At 43.5% G+C, this 18,757-nt stretch overlaps 3 protein-coding genes across 3 annotated transcripts in view; 1 reads left to right on the top strand and 2 right to left on the bottom strand.

Moving 5' to 3' along the window:
- Positions 1–597: 597 nt before the first annotated feature.
- TRIAP1 (TP53 regulated inhibitor of apoptosis 1) lies at positions 598–3,205 on the bottom strand. The gene is made up of 2 exons (XM_015429602.1): positions 3,025–3,205; positions 598–2,212 (listed from the first exon to the last, which is right to left on the bottom strand). Exons 1-2 carry the CDS (start codon positions 3,169–3,171, stop codon positions 2,129–2,131), a joined length of 231 nt encoding a protein of 76 aa, XP_015285088.1. The 5' UTR covers positions 3,172–3,205; the 3' UTR covers positions 598–2,128.
- Positions 3,206–3,294: 89 nt separating this feature from the next.
- GATC (glutamyl-tRNA(Gln) amidotransferase, subunit C) lies at positions 3,295–7,277 on the top strand. Its single transcript, XM_015429581.1, has 4 exons — positions 3,295–3,405; positions 4,177–4,343; positions 5,723–5,826; positions 6,381–7,277. The coding sequence occupies exons 1-4, from the start codon at positions 3,295–3,297 to the stop codon at positions 6,467–6,469; spliced, it is 471 nt and encodes a 156-aa protein (XP_015285067.1). The 3' UTR covers positions 6,470–7,277.
- A 3,328-nt stretch (positions 7,278–10,605) lies between these two features.
- SRSF9 (serine/arginine-rich splicing factor 9) overlaps positions 10,606–18,757 on the bottom strand; it is a 21,520-nt gene continuing 13,368 nt past the window's right edge. Inside the window, exons 2-5 of the mRNA XM_015429580.1 lie at positions 14,672–14,729; positions 14,019–14,188; positions 12,233–12,405; positions 10,606–11,121 (exon numbers count right to left, since the gene is read on the bottom strand). Coding sequence (XP_015285066.1) covers positions 10,978–11,121; positions 12,233–12,405; positions 14,019–14,188; positions 14,672–14,729 — 545 coding nt within the window. The 3' untranslated portion in view covers positions 10,606–10,977. The remainder of the gene's footprint in view (positions 11,122–12,232; positions 12,406–14,018; positions 14,189–14,671; positions 14,730–18,757) is intronic.

Raw genomic sequence — 18,757 nt, 5'->3', positions numbered from 1 at the left:
GTACTTCATATTAGTATTCCATGGCCCCGGTCACACAGGCACGAAAACGCGGGGGGGGGGGCTGTTTGCCCCGGAGCAAAATAACGTACGGTTGCGCGATCAGACGTCCCATAGAGGTCCCGTGGTTAGGGGGGAGGTGCTGATCACAGGACAATCCTGCGGCGTGGCAAAGAAGTGGCCTCTCTAGCAAAAGGCTCCGCGGGTTTAACCCCTTCCAGGGCTGCAGAGGAATGCAAACTGTCCTCTGTCCGGTCCCCTCCAGGAGGAGCTTGAGCAGGCCGAGCCAGGAGTGTGGGGGGGGGGTTACGGAAAAGAGGAGGGGGCAGTGTTGTTTGTTTTTAAACAAAGTGTGCGCATGCGCTTGTGCACATCCCGTGGAGACTTGGAAAAAAAACACCTTTTAGTGACGGGACATGAGCAGGCGCCAGATGCCACGACCTAACACCGGAAACGCGATCAGGCACCCGCCCTTACCCCGAGGTTTCCGGAAACTAGTACTTCGGAGGTACTAGTTTTTTACCTCGCATCTTCGGCGGGAAGCCTAGGGTTCGCCACGGGAGCTCTACGCTTCTCAGATGTGGCACTGTCATCGCGCCTGGAAAATCCGCCTATCTTTCGTCTCTGTAGCGTGGCTAATGCTCCGTGTGACCGCAGCCCATGTTAGTCTAACTCCTGCTGCCGACACAAGGGCTTTATGACTGTGATATGAAGCAAACCAGGTGTTTGCCCAGCCTCCTATAAGGTACCACAGCCCTGAAAACAAAGCCCTGTGGCACCTTAAAGATTAATATTTACTGAGGAACAAACTTTCCTTTTGATGCAAGCAAAAGTTATCTGTTGACAGACACATAAATATCACGCACACAAAGGTATAAAAAAAGGAAGATCTAATTTCAAAATGAGGTCAATAAAATATTCCTCCACATTCCAGTATGAATCCAAATGTTTGTATTTCTACCAAATTAATATAATGCTTCTGAAAAAGTGGTTTGGACTCTCAGAAGCGCTGACTGTTATAGCTGTTAGTATTTAAGATTGTTCCAGCTGCCACAGACTAACATGGAACTTCATCTGATAATTTAAAGGAAAGCCACAAAAGAGAGGAAGAGACCTGGATATTTTCTTGCAGTTCCAAACCTGATGCTTTAATGTCATGACTAAGAATTTATTACATTTTCACTAATGTAGTGAACTTTTTATAAATTATGCCAAGGCAGCTGCTTATACTGTCTACTTAACAATATTTGCTCCAAATTATCTTAGATGTTTCAGCAAAATGACTAGGTAGCTTGTGTAACATGAATGGATGCTGTTTAGTAATCTGAAACTCTGAGTGACAAAGGAGAATTACATTTTAACCCCACTCTTCATACAGATTTCTCATCTTCTAAGCCTGCAGCCCACAATATGGTCTGTTTGGCCAAACAAAATGCAAGAGGTAGGCAAGAGGAATAACACTTTCCTTTCACAAAGGAGCACTGGCATCATACTGAATATAAAACCATGCTATTGCTTCGCCTTCACATTTACTAGACAGAAGTAAAAAGTAAGTTCTAGACAGGTTTTGTCTTGCTGCCGCTTGCCAAAAGGAAGCACTGTATGCCTCAAACTTCCTTACAGCTGAAAGAATTTGGGGTTTTTTATAAGCACACAGGTTTGTTTTTTGGAAGCAGTAGCATGAGGCTACATTCTTCAGAGAGAAATAACATTTCTGCGCCACACTGCTTAAGTGCTATATCTTTCATCCTTTAGATAGTCAATGCTGAGAACACTTTCTAGCACTCCAGGAAGTAAGTGGCACTAATGGAGAGAAAAGATTCCAAACACAAATATACAACAGTGCATTGTATCAGTCAAGCCCCATCGTTCATTTTACAACTATAGCTTAATTTGGCCTACATGAAAAAAGCTGATCAGTAACTCCATATAATCTGAAATTGATCACTCCTACCCCCTACTCACTCTCTCCCCAACAGTAATACCCACCCTCAGTTCATTAAAAACAAAGCTGCATTTACAAGGCAGAAATTGCAATGGAGAAAAGTCCTTGTAGTTCAGACAGCAGCTAACTTGTCCTGGTGCCACTGTGATTCAAAATTCAAAAGACTCCTCCTATATCCCATCATGGTCAGGAAGAGTTTTCAGATTTTCCTTTGCTGGGGCCCATGAATTCCAGCCCTTCGATGGGTATGTCCTTTTCCTTGATAGCTTTCTAAGAAAAGGAAGTATATTTTAATAGTTCTGATGATATTGAGACAATATTAAATTCTATTAAGAAATAAGGTTGCTTGCATAATTCCAGGTAATGTTTGCAACAGAAATTTCCTATCTGCATTCTAACATCTTCAAAAATTGGATTTTGAAATAATTGTGCTTGAAGTAAGGGTATATTTTTCAGACAAGCTAGAAATTCAGAGAACTAGATATCTTCAGAGCGTGTGTCAAGGAAATAAGTGTGAACATAAGTGACAAGAAGTACAGGAATACAGAAGTCTTAAGGTGGTTGATGCCACAAGAAAGTGAACTCCTTTGGTAGCTACCCTAAAAATCACCAGCCTGACTATATGATATCACTGCTCCTTCGTTCATTTCCGACATCCTTCTGCGTCCAATGCTTCCTCTAAGCTGTGGAGTCTTGTGAGCAAAAATTCTACTTTGTGAGCTACTGGCATTAAAGTTGTGAGCAAGCTATTTGGCTCCTGAAAAATTAGTTTGCTCTGGAGCCATTCTTCCTGAACTAAGACAAAAATGTGTGAGCCGGAGACTAAAAAACTGTGAGCCAGCTCACACTAACTCAGCTTAGAGGGTACACTGGTGTCCAGCAATGTCCTGTCTTGCCCTTTATTGCCATTCATGGCCTTTTCCCGACACCCTTTCAGTCCGTTTCCTGATATATTCCTGCCCGAGTCTACTGTTTCCCCAGCTCTGCCACTAAACCAAGCCTGGCCCGCCCAGCGAGATGACACCCGGAAGCGTCCTGACCCACAGCTCAAGCCCCCCGCACATGCCCAGAAACCCTCTTGCCTGGACGCAGAGCTGGTAGCGCTTAAAGAGCTGGACGCAAGGGTCGCCTGCGCTTTCCCCCTTCAGGAACTTCTCAGCGAACCAGCGGTTGAAACACTGGTCGTATTCCCGCTTCAGCTCCGTACAGGCCTCCCCCACACTGTTCATGGCGGCCGTGGCCCGCGGAGGGGAGCCGGGAAGGGTAGCGGCGCACATAAAGACGTACTTCCGCCCAAGACCCGGAAGTGACACAATTTCGAGCCGTATCGGGAGACCGGGTGGAGGAGTACTATGTGGGCTCTCCGTGTCAGTAGTTTGGCCCGTGCGGCTTTCTGTTCTCGGAGTGGTAACTCTGCAGGGCTCTCTTCTGTTCCGCCATTTCAGGAGGATGGACGCGGCAGGGTGAGAAGAGTGTAAAGTCCTCTTTCCCAGCGGTTTATTGCACCCGCATTTTAAAAAAAGGATGTTCAGAACAGTAGCATTTATGTTTCTTCTGTGTGTCCATTATTATTTCATTAATGCTTACATTCCGTATAAGGGAAGGCCAGCATTTATAGCCCTGTAGAGTAGATAGAAGCCTTCCTCAAGCGCACGCAGGCTGCAAACGTAGAGAAGTCCCATCGAAGAGCTGAATGTATCTTTGAATAAATGTGCTTATGATCATGCTGCTGTTTTTGGCTGAAGCAGAATTCAACCAGGCATATTTCCTCGGCCACTATACTATCACACCTCTTTATATAAGTTGGGATCTGACACTATTATAGAAAGTAAGCACTGGTGCCTGTGACATCTGTCAAAATATTTGAATGGGGGGAGGAGGGGAGAACCGCCATGGAACTTGTCATGTTTATGAAGTAAACCCAGCTGGTAGGAAATATTGGCTGATCTTAGTCATTAGGTGTGTGAACTTTTAAAATTCTCAGGTTAGCCACACTCCAAACCTAAACATACATATTTGAAGTGATGAAAGGAAAAACAGACCACAAATAAATACTCAAGATCCTTTAACTGGAATTGCCAGGGAACTTCCGAATGCAGAGCACCATTGAACCAGAAATAGTTTCACTCTTAACTTCAGGGACTTCAGAAAAAACAGATCAGATCTCATTTACCTTGTCACATTTGGAATGTTCTCCACACAACCTAAATATGTTACTTTTTCTGTGTTTGAAGAAAAAAGTAACTTTGGAGTTGCTGGATCATCTGGAGCGTCTTGCACTTGTTGATTTCCGCAATCAGGAGGGTGTGGAACGTTTGGAGAAAGCAATCGAATTTGCCGATCAACTTCTTTCCATTAACACGGATGGTGTGGAGCCAATGGACTCAGTACTGGAGGACAGGTGAATCTTAGCAATGTGTCTACTCTTAAACTTATCTAATGATTTCTACAATTTCGTTATGTGGTTTGTTTCTTATATAGGTTTTAACTTTAAAATTGGCATTGTTCTGTGGAATATAATCTTGTTCTGAAATTAGCAGGGGGCTACTCTGGCGCTTCTGTATACATTTTACAGTGCAGCTGGGTTGTACAGGGAATTCTTGGTAACAGGATGTGTACAGATGATAGTTACCCTCAGTCTATCCTCTCTGTCAGAAAGAATAAACTTCCTGCACCTTTGCCAATGTAATTACGTTATGTAGTTTGTTTTATATAGGTTTTAACTTTAAAGTTGGCATTGTTCTGTGGAATATAATCTGAAATTAGCAGGGGGCTACTCTGGCGCTTCTGTTTTACAGTGCAGCTGGGTTGTATAGGGAATTCTTGATTTGACGGGTCTATGTAAAAATAAAATACCCCCTCTTGCTAACAGGATGTGTACAGTTGATAGTTACCCTGTCTATCCTCTGTCAGAAAGAGTAAACTTCCTGCACCTTTGCCAATGTAATTACTGCATGACAAGCATATTTACTTGGGACACTCCTTAGAAATGTAACCTTAGAAAACAGCTCCTCCGGGCAGAGCCACAAATACATGAAGCTGCCTTATACTGAATCAGACCCTTGGTCCACCAAGGTCAGTACTCTCTACTCAGACTGGTAGTGGCTCTCCAGGGTTTCAGGCAAAGGTCTTTCACATCACCTTGTCGTTTTAACTGGAGATGCCAGGAATTGAACCTGGGACCTTCTGCATGCCAAGCAGATACTCTACCACTCAGCCACAGACCCTCCCTAGAATTAAAGCAGTTTTAGGATTAGACAGATTCAGGGAGTTATTTTAGCTGTAGTAACAAAAGAAAAGCTCCCTGTTCACAGACAGTGAAGTGCATGTGGGAGATAAATAGGAATGTAATCGCTTTTTCATACTGCTTGTGAACTTCCTGAAGGCATCCTATTGGCTGTTATTGAAGACATGATGTTGGAATAGATGGATCTTGGTGCGTGGAGGCAGTTTGTATGTGGTTTGTAAAATCATTCAATGGTCATTGCTGCCCCAAATACTCAAAATACTATCTCAATTATGCAGATAGCTCAGAACAGAGTAGAAAACGTTTGTTGCCATGTGTCACTCACTAGCTGCCTTTAAAGACAGGAATAAAAGTTCTTGTCTATATATGGCATCACTACAAAAAGCAAGACTGTAGTAACATCTTTCAGTTCTTTTGGCCTTCTGTGGTCAGGTGGTGTGGCCTAATCTTGACTTGTGGCTAGCTGCTATCATTCTTTATTTTCTGTATCATGATATCTCAACAGTCTCAAGTAATCATTTATGCTCCCTCAGGTGTTTGTATCTCAGGGAAGATAATGTCACAGAAGGCAACTTTGCAGAGGAGCTACTGAAGAATGCCAATCAGACACTGGAAGAGTATTTCATAGCTCCACCAGGTAACATCTTGTGTCATGCATGCAGTTAAGTTTACTGGAAGATGCTTGGCACTTTTAACCCTTTCCCAAGTATCTGTAAGCAACACAGCTTCTCACTTGTTGCTAATTAATTCCTCTCAGTTCAGGAGATACAACTGGTACAAATCAGTCAATATCGTCATTTAGCAGAGAACAAGAACAATTATCTACTCTGCATTAAAAAATGAAAGTTGACTTTAAGTAACTCAAAACACTGACATCCTCTGAGAGCAGAATTCTGGATCTTGTGCTTCATTCTGCTATCTCACTGCACTCCTGCAAAGAATCAACAGTATGCATTCAATGCTCAGTAATAGCAGAATCTGCAAGGAAACTTGCAGAATCTTGGACCACCTTCAGTAAAGTCTTGGAGCCAACATTTGTTTACTTACCCTTTTGGTAATAAGGGCATTAGTGGGACATGCTACAAGTTGCACAAACCAAATAGATTGTTTACTGAAATTAGATTAGAGTTGTTTAAGTAAATTTTGTACTAGCACATACTTAATTCCATTCAATTTTATTGTTTTCATTAGGGAACATCCCATTACCAAAGTTAGAAGACCGAGACACTTTCCTGCAGAAGAAAAAGCCCTCAGCAGACATGCTACCACTGACTTTTTAGACTCTGGAGTCCAATGCAGCTGCATCCAGGATTAAATCTTTCAAGTCTCCTGTACAACCTTCTGTGAAAGGATGGACTGCCTTGTCTGAGGACTATTAACTCTTGCAAACAATTTCTGAACATCCCATGTATACTTACAGCTCCCACTCAAGGCAGATATGCAATATCCACTGTAAAAAGCTTGTCAATTTCCATTAGGGTGAGTGTGTACCTACCACTGTGTTGGATTGTGGTCAAAAACATTTTAAAAACCCTCACCCACACAAAAAAGCATTCATTGGGAAGGGAGATGGTACAAAAAGGGGGGAAATCACACTGAGGCAACCTGCACACAAAACTTTGAAAAAACAATTGTGAGCACACTTGCCAATATTCACTATTATGCTTTCTGCCAAGTAGGTGGAAAGAAATGAGGAGCAGCAGCCTTCAATGTACATAAGTATGGAGTCAGAGGTAGAGAGTATTTTGGAAATAAAAAGTTGCCTTATTAATATCCAGCACTGTCAGTCAACACCGGAAGAGGGGAGTAAAAACATACGCAATACTCCCCCCACCCAAACCAAAACATGCATTGGAACAGTTCAGTTCTTTAAGTGAGAAGAAGCTATACATATAGTCCTCAGTGGTGTCAGTGCTGGTCCACAGGTGTTTTATATGAGGTGTAAATGTTTTATTTTAAAATATACAGTATTTTCTCATATACTAAATATGTGTTAACATATGAAGTGCACGATAAACAAAGCACGTTTTGTTGTCCACTGTAATACAGTTGTTTGGGAAGTATTGTTGCCAGAGGCGCTGCCTTTTACTCTTGCCCCAATAGCAGGGGCACCCCACTTCTAACCTGATCCAGAGACCCACAAAATTCAGGCCAAGGAAGGCACTCTTGGTTCTGAAACACAGTGCTAGCCACAGCTCTGAAAAAGGGGTCTCCATTTTCAGGTGACAGGCAACCTCAGAGCAAGCCTCCAGTCTCCCCCCTCCACCCAACAGAGATTATGCTTATGGAATAACAGTGAGTTCTAGCAGGTAAAGTATCTACATTTCTAAAGTCTATTTAATTCTTTGTCTGAATACTTGTCTTTTCTACTCTGTCCCTCAAGATACCGGGATAAATCAATCAAACATTCAAATAATTAACAATCCTTCCTGGCACTAATTAGGGACGGCTCCCACCTTTTGTTTACCCTGGCCAGGACCATTAGTGGTCAGATAATCCATTCAACTAGCCACCCAGCACCTGGCTTCTATTGTTAAATCCAGACTCTGCCTCTCTGGAAGCTCATTGGTCACATCTAGGCCTTGCCCATCCTGATGCCACACCCCCCTGGGACTCATCATTAGTCCAGGAAATCTATTGTTCTCACCTGAGACCAGCCCCCAGGACCAGCCATTGGTCTGCATTGTCTTCCATAGGGTATATCCCAGCGTAAACATGGCCTCAGCCCGTGTGTTTTCTGCCATAATCCAACATGGCAGTCCACCCCTAAGCTCTCTGAGTTTAGGCCACAATCCATGGAACTCTGCACATCTGGACCAGGTTGTATAACCCCTCTATAAACTATCAATCACCTCTGCTTCCTTAGTTCTATAAATGTGTGTGTGGTTGTGTATTGTTTGAATTATATATATTCCCCTGCAAAAAGACATTATATTTTACTGAATACAGTCTTTGTGTCTGTTCTGGTGTTTACAGCAAAGGTGGGACTTCTGTATACATTGGTGTGAACCCTAATTTGCCTATTGCCAAATTAATAAGCATAACTTCCCCTAGACTACTTAATAATTCAAGGCAATTTGGCTAATAGTATGCCTGAATACAGGTAACATAATAGCACATTTGTTAAATATGAATGTTGTTTGGCAGATTAAAAAAATCTCCTTGCCTGGAAAATGCATCAGACTCCTGGAATGGAGACATTACACTACATCACAGGTCCCCAACATTTTTGAGCCTGTGGGTGCCTTTGGAGTTCTGCCACAAGGTGCTGGGTGCAACCAGAAAATGGCTGCTGCAGGAAGCGGAGCCAACCACAAAATGTCAGGGAACTGGTTATGCATAGCACCAGTAGTAACTCTTCAACATTTCAGGCAGAAGATCTGTTTAACAATACACACAGCTTACCTTCAATCACACAGTGAAGATCTTTGTGCTGTGGTGGCAGCTGCTGCCAAAGCAACATTTTTAAAGATCTGCAAGCCAATCAGATGACCTGCAGGACCAAAGCCCCATCCACTTTTTAAAAACGCATGGGTGTCACGTTGGGGACTCTTGCAGTATACTGTTCCAGGAGAATGTGCTACTTCATTATTTCAGAGTTTGGCATGCACAAAATAGATTACAAAAGGAATGAGAACACACCAGAATGTTAAATGTTGGCTCAACACTGAATATGTTTTTAAGGATCTCTCTGGCACATTAGCCTTACTTATTAATATCATTTCCTGTGTTCAGCAAAGCATATGTGCTATTTTTGAACTGCACATGAATTATTGTCTCAGAATGTCAGTGTGGTGACTTGTATATAGCAGATGCAGATTTTTGACATTTGACTTTACTATATGTATATAAGAATACATACAGATTGATCCTCTGCATCAACAGTGCTTAATTTACTCCCAAGAAAGTGAGTAAGGCCACAGCCTTAATAGGCTAAACCAAAGCACCTCTGGCACACACTGATAAATAACAAATTAACAAGGCCCAAATATCTGTTCCACATTCTTCCCCTCTGGCAAGTGGTTCTACTGTATGCCTCTCCTGTTCCCAGCACCAGGTTGTGATGAGCAGACATGCCTCTTCCTTCCTTCCCCCCTCCTGTCTACCTCCTCACCAGTCATGCTCAGCCTGTGAGCTCCTGCACTCGCCCACATTTCCCAGCCTGAATAAATCAAAACAGGGGCTCCATGCAGTGGGCAGGATCAGTTCACAGAGGAATGAGTTGGAAAGCCTGCTGACTGAGCACCAGTAGTGCTGAAAAGATGTGCCTGCATCACTTGAGGAGAAACGGAAAGAGAAGGAAGAAGCAGCAGGCCCCCCTCCACCAAATTCAGGTGTAGCTGAGTACTGTCCACGTGGAAAATGTGGGGAGGGGAAGGGAAAGGCGTTTGTAAGCTGCTCTGAGACTGAGTGAAGGGTGGGGTATAAATCCAATCTCTCCTATCTACCAAGTATACTACCACACACACGAACTGATACTTGAAGGTAAATGGGACCTGACTGTCTCCAAATAATGTGCTGCAGTTCAGGGTTAGCACATGCCTCCAAAGTTCATTCTGACATCGGAAAGTAGACCTCCAAAGAAGGGAGATGGTCAGTTTCAAGCCCGATACGGCCTGCCAAAGAACTGGACATCTAGTTAACTGAAGAGAGCACTTTCTTTTTCTTTTTGCAGAGCTTAATCTGAGCCAAGGTTCAACCTAAAAAAAAGTGTTCTCTAATGCCAGCACTTATCTGCTGACCAGGAATACTCTCCATACACGTGCAGGCTGGCTGGAGAAGTGTGCTTCTGAGTGTGTAATAATACTTTCAGTCTGGGAAACCTCTCCTTAATTTAGGTTTTCCTAAATGGGGCAAGCACCCTCTACCAACTAAAGTACAAAACACATACGTAAATTCCTCCCTTAGTCTCTCATCTTCCATTTTATCCTCACACCAGCTTTGTGAGGTTGGCTAAGATAAGTATGTGTGTGACAGGTACAAGGTCACCAAGTAAAACAGCTGAGTGGGGATTTAAACGAGGGTCTTCAGAACTGTGGTCTGATACTATTCACCACATCATACTAGCTCTTGAGTGTCCCTATTGCATGTATTTGGTTTGCATGTGGCAAGGGCACAAAGGGCCCTTTTGGAGGCTTGCCAAGTCTTCACCCAAAGATAAGCCTGTCTCAACAGTAGTGTTCAGATACTCTGCCTCCCACCTCCCATCCTGGGCATTGCTTGTGAGACTGCACTGCCATCTGTAAAGGCCTATGCATTTGGCTTAGAGCAATATAAACATTTGACTGATGTTTTAACAGTGGACAAAAACTAGGGTGTTTCTTTAAACAGATAGTAGAAAGATATTTTAAGTCCAAACACAGCTGTGCTTCTATACATCCCAACATCCTCACTGCACAAAAAGACAAATACCCACTTGTGAGTTACAGAAACATGTAAGTATATTTCAAAACACCACAACAGGCTGAGCCATACAGGTTGCTCTGCTGCTTTACAGCACCATCCTGCGGACATACCAATACAAGCTGAGTCTCAAGCTCATTCTTCCTCACTTAGGAGAAACAAAACAATTTACATTTTCCAAACAAAAAGTTTTAAGTGGCAACGGTTTATAGCATTTCATTACCAACACTTCCCTAGTAAAAACTGTAAGTCATAAAAAAAGATCGTTGAATAGAAAGGAAAAAAAAGGCTTCCTACGAAAGACTATATCCATCCATTTTGGAATGTAAACTCTGAGCAGATATAAAGAGCTCAGTTCACATTTTAGAAGTCCCTGTTGGGTGAATCAGAATGGCCTGAAGGGAGAGGAGTAGCGTGGTGATCCCCTGCTTTGGTATGGAGAATCGCGACCCCTTGAACCAGAACGGGAGCGCGAGTAGCCATAGCTGATGCTTCTTTCAGGACAGACTCTGATATAGGATGTTTCACCCTGGAATTTAAAACAAAGAAAACCCAAATGTTTGCATAACATCCTGTGGTCAACGTTATGAATGAATGATGCCAGAAATGAAGATCAGAAACCAATGCACAAAGTGGCTCAGGACTGGAAGAATTATCACAGAAAAGGCAGTACAAATCCCTCTACTGCCGCCTAGAGTCAGCTCTGGTCTTGCCCTTGAGGTCTATGGAAGAAGGGCATGTTACACAACAGCTAGTATTGTGCAGGTATTAGGAAAATAATGTCAGCTGCAAGGGAACCAGACAGGTTTTGTTTCAATATAATTATCAAAGGTGAAGATCTCAGTGGGTTTCCATTTTATAAACATCAGAGGGAACAAGATGTAAGCTAGTGAAATCCTTTGGCATAGTTAGGAGAGGCCTCGGTGAACTCTCAATTAAATTGTGTCTCAGCAGCTCAAGTTCTGGAGGGGAAAATCCACAGAAAGAAGCCTCCAGCTGTGATAGAAGGGGTGGTTGCAGTAGATCAGGCCAGCCTTTGGATGAAGGTGGTTCAAGTGAAGTAAACACTGCCCCCAAGACTGAAAAAAAACACCCACTTGTTGGTGGCAGAGGTATACCACTACAGGAAGCGGTTCCATGCACAGGTGGGGAAAATTTTGCTGTTGTAACCCACTAGTTACTCATCAGCTCCTTTGGGGGACAGCACTGCAGTCTGCCGATACAACCTCCAGCTACCAAGGCAAGGTGAGCTAAGTTTACCCAAAGAGCCAGTAGCAACCTGTTCAGCCACTGGCTGTCAAAGGGAATGGCAAAGCAAGTCAACTTGACCCACCCAGAAGAAGTTAGAGGCAAGTAATCCAAATGCTCATTTTCCATGTAACTTAAGAATGAAACCATAAAACCTCATCTTGATTGTCAGGGCTCGCACCAAGCCAGCATGGGGTTGGTTTCACGCAGCCCTGACAACCCTTAAGCTGGTCCCCTAACATTCTATAAGGACTACCATTAGCCATCAATTCCAAGACTACTGCTAGACTGTGCCCTGGGGCCTCTTGAGAGCATCACAACAGGACTGGTTAATGCATGTTCTTCCATGACTGGTACGCGCACATGCTCTTCACCCACAGGCAAGAACCCACCTCATGAGACCGGAATTTGGTGTCATCCAGTTTACGCAGTGCGTATTCCATGTCTTCCTTGCGAAGAAACTCAACCACCCCCATTCCATCTTTCTGTACATCTGCATAACATACATCACCAGCCTCACGCATGTGATCCTTCAGGTCCTGCCAGCTGCCTGATGGAGGAAGCCCTGAGCAGTGAGAACACAAAACATAAGACACCGTGTAAAGAGAGGACACTAGGCGCTTAGGCTACTCCAGGAATGGCTACACGGCCTTGACTGGTTTCCTCCAGGATGTCACAGGCTCCACTGTTTCCACAGACTTCCTTTTATTCCAGAAGGCCAATGCTACAATAAGAACAGAAGGATCCAAAGAACAGCAATTAAGTTCCATTCCAGAGTAGATGAGCCCTCCAAGTCAGCAAGGTCCCCGAGGATAGTCCCCTAGGAGTCAGAGTGCTGGGCATTCAGAGGAATCCTCCGTTGGTCCAATGGAAACTTAACATCACCCCCTAACTCTGACTGTACAGACTGTACTCCATGTGTGACTTAGTTACTCAGGATCAGATTCCCATCCAAGAATGGTAGTTCCCTTCTAACAGTATGAGTTTGGGTCCTTGGATTCCAATAGTTCATCCTTGGGCAGTGAAAAAGGATACCCGAGTTAAACTATCAGCATGATTACTAAGAAAAGGCAAAAGTGGTTTCCCTGTTCCACATCATTTCCTGGAGAAACTAGTACACTGCAGCTCCCGGCAGTTTGCAAGAATCCTCCATATTACCCTCTGCCAATGCAACTTCTCACATGCACGGCAAAAGTCAAGAGAATTTTCCAGACAGCCTCCCTGCCCTCCTAGGCTTCTCTGTGGGAGATGTACACCTGGGGTTCCACACTTTTGTTGTCAGGTCCTGTTGCAAAGCTGAAGAGACTGCACTTCAGTGGTTTCCTCACAGTGACCATCTAGCCAGGATGTCACAGTAGCATGCAGAGGAGTTAGATCACTGGGAAGGGGAGAGGATTTTTCCCCCCTGCTGTGTGTATGGGTGTGTGTGTTTTAAGTACATGAGAACAAACATGTTTTTATGAGCAAGTTTGTTTTTAGTGTACCACTCCATAAATCTGGTCAGGAAATGATGATGCTTTCTCCAGAGCTTTGATTGCCATTGCAAAATCTCCAAAATACTTCCATTTTTTTCCAGTAAAAGGCCTTTTCCACCTGGGTTCCTTAACTCACTAAATAGACACCTATTCCAGAAATTCCAGGTTGCCCTCAAGAGTCCACAAGATTAGTAATCAAGGGAGCCAACTCATGTTAACTTTCTCCCATCACAAACAATATGTGGCTGATGCAGCACTTGCCACATGTGTCTGTCTGTTTTTAACAGATTCGTTCTTGTCTCCAAGCATCACATGCTATGGTCAGCGTATGTGAAGTTTTGGGATCTATTCCTTCTGGCCCTCAACCCCAAAAGAATGGTCCCCATGGTTGACTTCCTTCCCTTCACCTACCCACAGAGGTGCCCACTTCCATGTCCATCAAGTTCACATCTGCCCACTGGGTGAAGATGTTTTTGCTCACCATTCGTTCACCAAGATGAAGTCCAAAAGCAAACAGACTTCCGCTTAACTGGGAAGGTGTGTGATCCTCTTAGCTCTGAAAAAGCTCCTTCGCAGCCACAGGTTTCATATTAAAGAAGAAACCTTAGATTACAGCAGCAGGATACTCCTCCCCAACAAAATATAAGTGAAACGTGGCACCAGGAAAGTTCCTAGTCAGTATGAAGTACCGAAGGCAACATACCTGAAACAAGGACTCGGAATTCAGAACGTCGCAAAGGAGGGCCATTCCTCCCACGAGGACCCCCACCAAAGCCTCCACCCCGACCTCTGGAAGGTCTAGGAAACTCAACACGTAGACGACACTGGCCATAATCATAACCATTCCTCCCATATATTGCATCTTCAGCGTCTCTGCAAACAAATATAGATCTGTGATTAGAAATGTTTAGCAGGAGCCAGCATGGTGTAAAAATTAGAACATCAGACTACAATCTGGGAGACCCATGTTTAAATCCCCATTCTTAACATGGAAGATCACTTGGCCTAGTTGCTCTCAGCCTAACCTACCCTCACAGGGTAACTGTTTTGAGGATACAAAGGAAGAGGGTAGAATGATGTGGTACATCACTTGGGTCCCCACAAGGGAAAAGACTGCGGTATAAATAAATACCATCTGAATGAACTAGTGCAGCTTGAAGATTTAATGTTGGCATATTAACACAGAGATCGAAAAGAACTGGAAATTTCGAGTGTTCAAGACAACCCTTACTAACAATTTCTAAGATACAATATAACACATTTCTTCCTCTGGTCCTTAAGGACCAGCTACTGGTACTTACATACCCAGAAACATCATTTAGTTTTGAGTATTGCAAGTGGCAACAATGCTTTTACATTTGAACAAAGAGCAAAATATAGAGATATGGACTACGCGAATTATTATCCATTAGGACTGAAATATTTACAAAAAGAAGTTGAGGATGTAATGGCTCATAACAAGAGGCATCACATCAAATAGCAATTACTATGCTGACTTGCGGTGCTCTCTAGGGTAGAATCAAGAAGGGAGTCAACAGATTAACAAAGTTTTAAAAGCCTGAGGCATTGCTGCTCCAATTACCAGGAAAAAACAGTACCAGTTACTCAAAAGCATGCTACCATAAAGATTTCACTTTTGAGAAAAATATGTACACTATTCAATTCTTTGCAACAATCATTCAGCATGACATTTTTCTAACCTATAAATCAATGCTCCAAATTGTCAGACTCCTGCAGCAATCAGTTCCTAACAGCTTTCATTCAAAGAAGACTAGTATGCAGATATCTTAACCATCTCGTGTTAGAACTGAATAAAAGCCAGCGAAGCAAGCAGTTATACATTACTCAAAGAGACCCCCTGATGGCCCAGGGCCAATGATGGGCCAGGTAGAAGCCCACCAAAGTAACAGGCTTCAGTTCCCAGGACAAATACTACACCAGGCACTGAAGGTCAAGCAGAGATAAAAGAAACAGAGCAGACACAGCTGAAATGAAACTTAACATTCCATAGTCATCCCACGGCAGCCAGGACTAGACAGAGGCCTAGCTGACACAAATGCTGTTTTTGCAACTGCTGTTTTATTTAAAAGGCAACCTAGTAACAGATCACAGATTCATTTTAATAGAGCATAAACTGCGGTCTACTACAAGAATCCCCAGTCTTGTTCAGTCTGTGGGTAGTTTTGGAGTTTTGAGGATAGAGAATGGACACCACTCCAAAATGACTGCCAATTACAAAATCTTTGGAGGTTGCAAGACAATTCCTATGATAGGGGTAGCTCTTTTGGAATGAATGCTCTCTAAAGACATAAGAGATGCTTCTTGGATTCTGCTGAAGTATCTCCTACTCCAGTGAGGTGAAGAAAATTAAGACTGGCTCTTTGCTTTTGGGGAAGAACTGCTTTGTCAAAGAAGCAAATGTGCATCAAGAAAACTCATTGGTGGGTACCATGGAGACCATGGGTGCAATATTGAATCAATGGTTTTCATTTTTTTTACATCACTCTTCAACTCTAACATGCCAAGCCCCATTTACTGATTGGCGCTACTATGGAAGAAGGCTATCCCATGTTGCAAGATTTCCCCCACCCCAATCTAGGAATTCCAGGCATACAGTCTTTCAGTTACTGTCAGACAAAGTCATGATACTGGGTAAAAATGATGTTGAATCAAGTACTGCCTAGAAATACTGGAAGAAAATTACTGATTATCCCAAAATTCCAAGAGCAGTAAGACTGAATTAAAATGTCACATATTTCTAAAGCAAATTGAACACATGCATGGATGGCTGTTCTTTGCTGTAAAAGCAAGAGAAACAAAATCCAGTTCAATAAACTTGAGTACTTTGTTACAACAAAGCTAGTATTACTGCTAGATTCAAGAAAGGATTGACAGCCCTCTAAATGTTTTTATAATTAGTCATTAGGCCAAGACTGTCAGAGGGAACTCACATCACACCTTGAGTTCCAACTGCAAAATATTAACAGCAGATGGCCCATTCCATAATCTGCCTTTTACACATTTTCTACCCAATCATTTCTGATGTGGATGAGGCACCACATGACTTTTCACCTCAACTTCCATCTGGCTGCGCAAGTGGAATGTATTTTAAAGACTTTATGAACATGACTTTTCACCTCAACTTCCATTTAACTGCACAAGTGGAATGTATTTTAAAGACTTTATGGTTGGTTTACTATACTTCTAAACAACAGATTTATACAATAGGTTCAAGAACATTTATTTTTGGAGTTGTGGAGGAAGGGGAGAAGCTAAGCAAAAGGTTTTGTTTTTTGGTATAGATCCTTTAGCACTTAGCTCTATTTAATGGTTTATACGAATGGCCACAAGTTGGTCAAAGATTTTGTTGTTCAGTCGCACAGTCGAGACCGACTCTTCATGACCCCATCCGCCATCCTCTGAAGTTTGCTCAACTTCATGTTCGTTGCATCGATGACACTGTCTAACCATCTCATCCTTTGCCGTCCCTGTCTTCTTTGACCTTCGATCTTTCCCAGCATCAGGGTCTTCTCCAGTGCGTGCTCCCTTCTCATTTGGTGGCCTAAGTATTTGAGCTTCAGTTTCATTATCTGGCTTTCCAGGGAACAGTCAGGGTTGATTTCTTTTAGGATTGACTGATTTGATCTTCTTGCAGTCCAAGGGACTCTCAAAAGTCTTCTCCAGCACCATAGTTCAAAAGAATCTATTCTTCGGCACTCGGCCTTCCTTATAGTCCGACTCTCGCAGCCATACATGACTACTGGGAATACCATTGCTTTGACCATGCAGACTTTTGTTGGCAGGGTAATGTCTCTACTTTTTATCATGCTATTTAGGTTCGCCATCGCTTTCCTCCCAAGGAGCAGGCGTCTTTTAATTTCATGGCTGCTGTCACAGTCTGCGGTGATCTGGGATCCCAGGAACATGAATTCTGACACTACTTCCACTTCTATTTACCAAGGAGTGATGGGGCCGGATGCCATGATCTGAGTTTTTTTGATGTTGAGCTTCAAGCCCACTTTTGCGCTCTCCTCTTTTACTCTGAGCAAGAGGCTCTTAAGGTCCTCTTCACTTTCTGCCATTAGAGTGGTATCGTCTGCATATCTGAGGTTGTTGATCTTTTTCCCAGCAATTTTAATTCCCACTTGTGATTGATTCATCCAGGCCAGCATTTCGCATGATCAAAGATTAGGGGTCCACAATATGATTTTCCATACCATGTACACACCTGAATGCTTGTGCAGTGTAACAGGTACTCCAGATCAGGGAATCTCTGGTTCACAACTCACTTCTGCCATGAACTCATTAGGTAGACTTAGGCAAGCTACTGTTCTATCAGTCTCAGCCCAATATTTTATAAGAAAAGTGGCTGCTGACCAGACCACAGTCCAAGGACTCTAACATCCTGTTTCAGTGGCCAACGAACACTTTCTGTTTCTTACATGGGTTTGTGGGGTCTTTCTTTCATGGAACTCAAGATGGCTCTCATGAGGGGAGAGGGTCCCCAAGATGTCTTCCTATCAAAGTATTTTCTATACCCAGATTTGCTTAGCTTTAACAAGGTGACTGCATCATGAAACTTCCAAGGATATGGGGAAAGGTCATGGCTCATTGTTAGAGCATCTTCTTGTCTGGCATGCAGAAGGTTCCAGGTTCAACCCCTGGCATCTCCAGTTAAAGATCAGGTAGTAGGTAATGTGAACTTGTCACCCTGGAGAGCTGCTGCCAGTCTGAGTAGACAATACTGACCCTGATAGACCAAGGGTCTGATTCAGTGCAAGACAACTTCAGACATGATGCCTGGGAACTTAAGAGTCATACTAGCCTACTCTAAAAGAGTTGCTATAAGGATTACAAGCGTCTGCAATGCTCTTCAAGCATTCTAGAGCAATATATACAACCTATGTATAATTTGTAAATATTAGGCCTAATTCACATGTGCAGGAGAAATGGCTCTTGGCGTGGGTTTCTACGGCTTCAGACAAGAAATTCTTTGTGAAAGATCCTGCTCTTAAAAATCATCTGGCACAACAGATTTTTGTGAGAAAAAAATCCCCCTCACACATCCTTTTTTGTCTAGTTTTCCACTTGCAGGAAGCTTGGGGGCCATTCCAAAGCACGCGGCACCTGGTGGTGCAGTCCCGTCTGCCTTCCTATCCCTCCTGCACATACGAACGGGGCCTCAAGCAGAGGAACGTCCCTCCCATTCGGCCCCCACATTTCCTCTCAGAAGGGTGGAAGAGATTTGCCTCATAAAAGGCGGGAAAATGGAGGGGGCGCGCAAAGCGGCGCCTCGGGAGGCGGGCAGCGAGCGGCGTGGGCCCCAAGACTCATTCAGGGCAGGAGAGGCCAGGGAGATATTTCCCCCACCCCCTTTTCACACAGGGGTACCCCGACGATCGAGACCCCCCCCCCCCCCCCCCCCTCCCACCCACCGCGGAC

This window comes from Gekko japonicus, unplaced genomic scaffold (genome assembly GCF_001447785.1).
Source record: "Gekko japonicus isolate JY-2015 unplaced genomic scaffold, Gekko_japonicus_V1.1 scaffold409, whole genome shotgun sequence".
Classification (NCBI taxonomy): Eukaryota; Metazoa; Chordata; class Lepidosauria; order Squamata; family Gekkonidae; genus Gekko; species Gekko japonicus.
This window is presented reverse-complemented; position numbering and strand designations above follow the sequence as displayed.

Excerpts from the sequence above, each read along its gene's own strand:
- TRIAP1 (XM_015429602.1), bottom strand. The coding sequence starts at position 3,171 with ATGAACAGTGTGGGGGAGGCCTGTACGGAGCTGAAGCGGGAATACGAC. Across the intron at positions 2,213-3,024 it reads GCTACCAGCTCTGCGTCCAG|AAAGCTATCAAGGAAAAGGA; the intron begins GCAAGAGGGTTT and ends TCCTTTTCTTAG.
- GATC (XM_015429581.1), top strand. The coding sequence starts at position 3,295 with ATGTGGGCTCTCCGTGTCAGTAGTTTGGCCCGTGCGGCTTTCTGTTCT. Across the intron at positions 3,406-4,176 it reads AGGAGGATGGACGCGGCAGG|AAAAAAGTAACTTTGGAGTT; the intron begins GTGAGAAGAGTG and ends CTGTGTTTGAAG. Across the intron at positions 5,827-6,380 it reads GTATTTCATAGCTCCACCAG|GGAACATCCCATTACCAAAG; the intron begins GTAACATCTTGT and ends TGTTTTCATTAG.